At 68.5% G+C, this 1467-nt stretch overlaps 1 protein-coding gene across 1 annotated transcript in view; it reads left to right on the top strand.

Moving 5' to 3' along the window:
- Window positions 1-248: 248 nt before the first annotated feature.
- EMIHUDRAFT_122287 (hypothetical protein) overlaps window positions 249-1467 on the top strand; it is a gene marked incomplete at both ends in the record, with an annotated part of 3254 nt that continues 2035 nt past the window's right edge. The window contains 3 exons of the mRNA XM_005790230.1: window positions 249-799; window positions 939-1005; window positions 1125-1453. Coding sequence (XP_005790287.1) covers window positions 249-799; window positions 939-1005; window positions 1125-1453 — 947 coding nt within the window. The remainder of the gene's footprint in view (window positions 800-938; window positions 1006-1124; window positions 1454-1467) is intronic.

Here is a 1467-nt window from a genome sequence, read left to right as displayed (position 1 = left end):
GGACTCAACATACTCGTTCTGTTGCCGTCCCAAACTGTCACTCCCCTTTCTCCCGGCCGGGGCGGGGCGCGCGCGGGGGCGGCGGGTGTGCGGCGAGTGTGCGGGATGTCTGTGGGCCCGAGAGCGATATGCCATGTCCGCCTTGCGTTGTTTCATAACATCGAAGGCTAAGCTCAAAGAAATTGCAGGTTCCTCGCGGCGGTCTTTGTGAGCACGATTGCTGACACGCCCTGGCGGCTCGCACGCCCATGGGCTGCGGCGAGAGCAGACCGGACGAGCTGGAAGAGGAGCAGAGAGAGCAATACGCGCAGGAGAGGCAGCTGACGTCGGAGAAGCAGCCGGTCGGCAAGCTCGATCTTGACGACAGGATAGCGACAGACGATGCCGAGGACGAGGAGAAGGGCTATGCTGCCGGTACGTCAGCTGCGCTTACCGCCGCCGACCACAAGGGCATCCCGCTGCTGGCGGCCCTCGACGAGGCGCTCGTCGCCGCCCTCCGCTCGGGCGCCATCAAGCTGCTCCGCACCGAGTTCCTGCGCGCCGACGGCTCCGAGGCGGTGCTGCCTAAACTCCTCCGCCGGCAAGAGCTGGAGCGAATGGAGAAGGAGCGACGCATCCGCATCTTCCTCACGCCGAAGGAGGCTGTTGCGGCGCTGCGCTCGCTGAGCCGCGAAGTCGCCGGGCTGACGTACGGCTGGGCCTCGCCGGACCACCCCGACGTGACTGGAGAGTATCTGGCGAACGTGCGGCGCTTCCTGCGCCACCCGCTCGGCGAGCACGTGACGGGCCTCTTCTGGGAGTGCGCCGCCGCCCCAGACCCACCCCGGGCCCAGTGGCTGCGCTGCGTGGGAGGACAGGCTTCCCTCTGCGCCTTTCCCTCACTTGACGCTTCTCTCACACTCTGCCGCCCCCGCCCCCCGTGCGCCTCCCCTCCGCAGCTTCTCTTCGCTCCCGCAAAAGCCAAGGACGGCGGCCGAGGACGAGTTCTTCTATCAAGCGCTCAAGGTCCGCGCCGCCTTCTCCCCGCCGCCCTCTGCGCCCGCCGCTCTTCTACTCCCCACTATCTCGCCCGCACACATGCCCGTGCTTCTCCTAACGCCTCCCCTCTTCTCACCCTCCGGCAGGTCATGGGCGACGTCTACGCCTCTCTCTTCGGCACGATCGTCATCCGCCACCGCTCCGTGCCAGCCCGCCCGGCGGAGCTGGACGGCGAGGTGGTCATCCTCGTCGAGAAGGGCGGCGGGCTCGACGGCGCCGGCGCCGAGGCAGAGCTGCGCAGTGCTCTCGGGGCGTTTGAGAACGCGCGCTTCGAGGAGGGCCGGTGGCGCGTGCGCTTCCCAACGCACGCGGCGGCGGAGGAGGCGGTCGAGGCAGCCTCTTCAGCAGAGGGTGCGCTGCCGGGCGCGATCGCCGTCTTCCTCTTCTACAACGGCCGCCCTTACCTCGATCGCGGGTGCGCACCCCCCG

The sequence above is a fragment of the Emiliania huxleyi genome (genome assembly GCF_000372725.1).
Source record: "Emiliania huxleyi CCMP1516 chromosome Unknown EMIHUscaffold_1206, whole genome shotgun sequence".
NCBI classification, from domain to species: domain Eukaryota; phylum Haptophyta; order Isochrysidales; family Noelaerhabdaceae; genus Emiliania; species Emiliania huxleyi.
The sequence above is the reverse complement of the archived record's forward strand: the minus strand, read 5'-3'. Positions and strand labels throughout refer to the sequence as shown.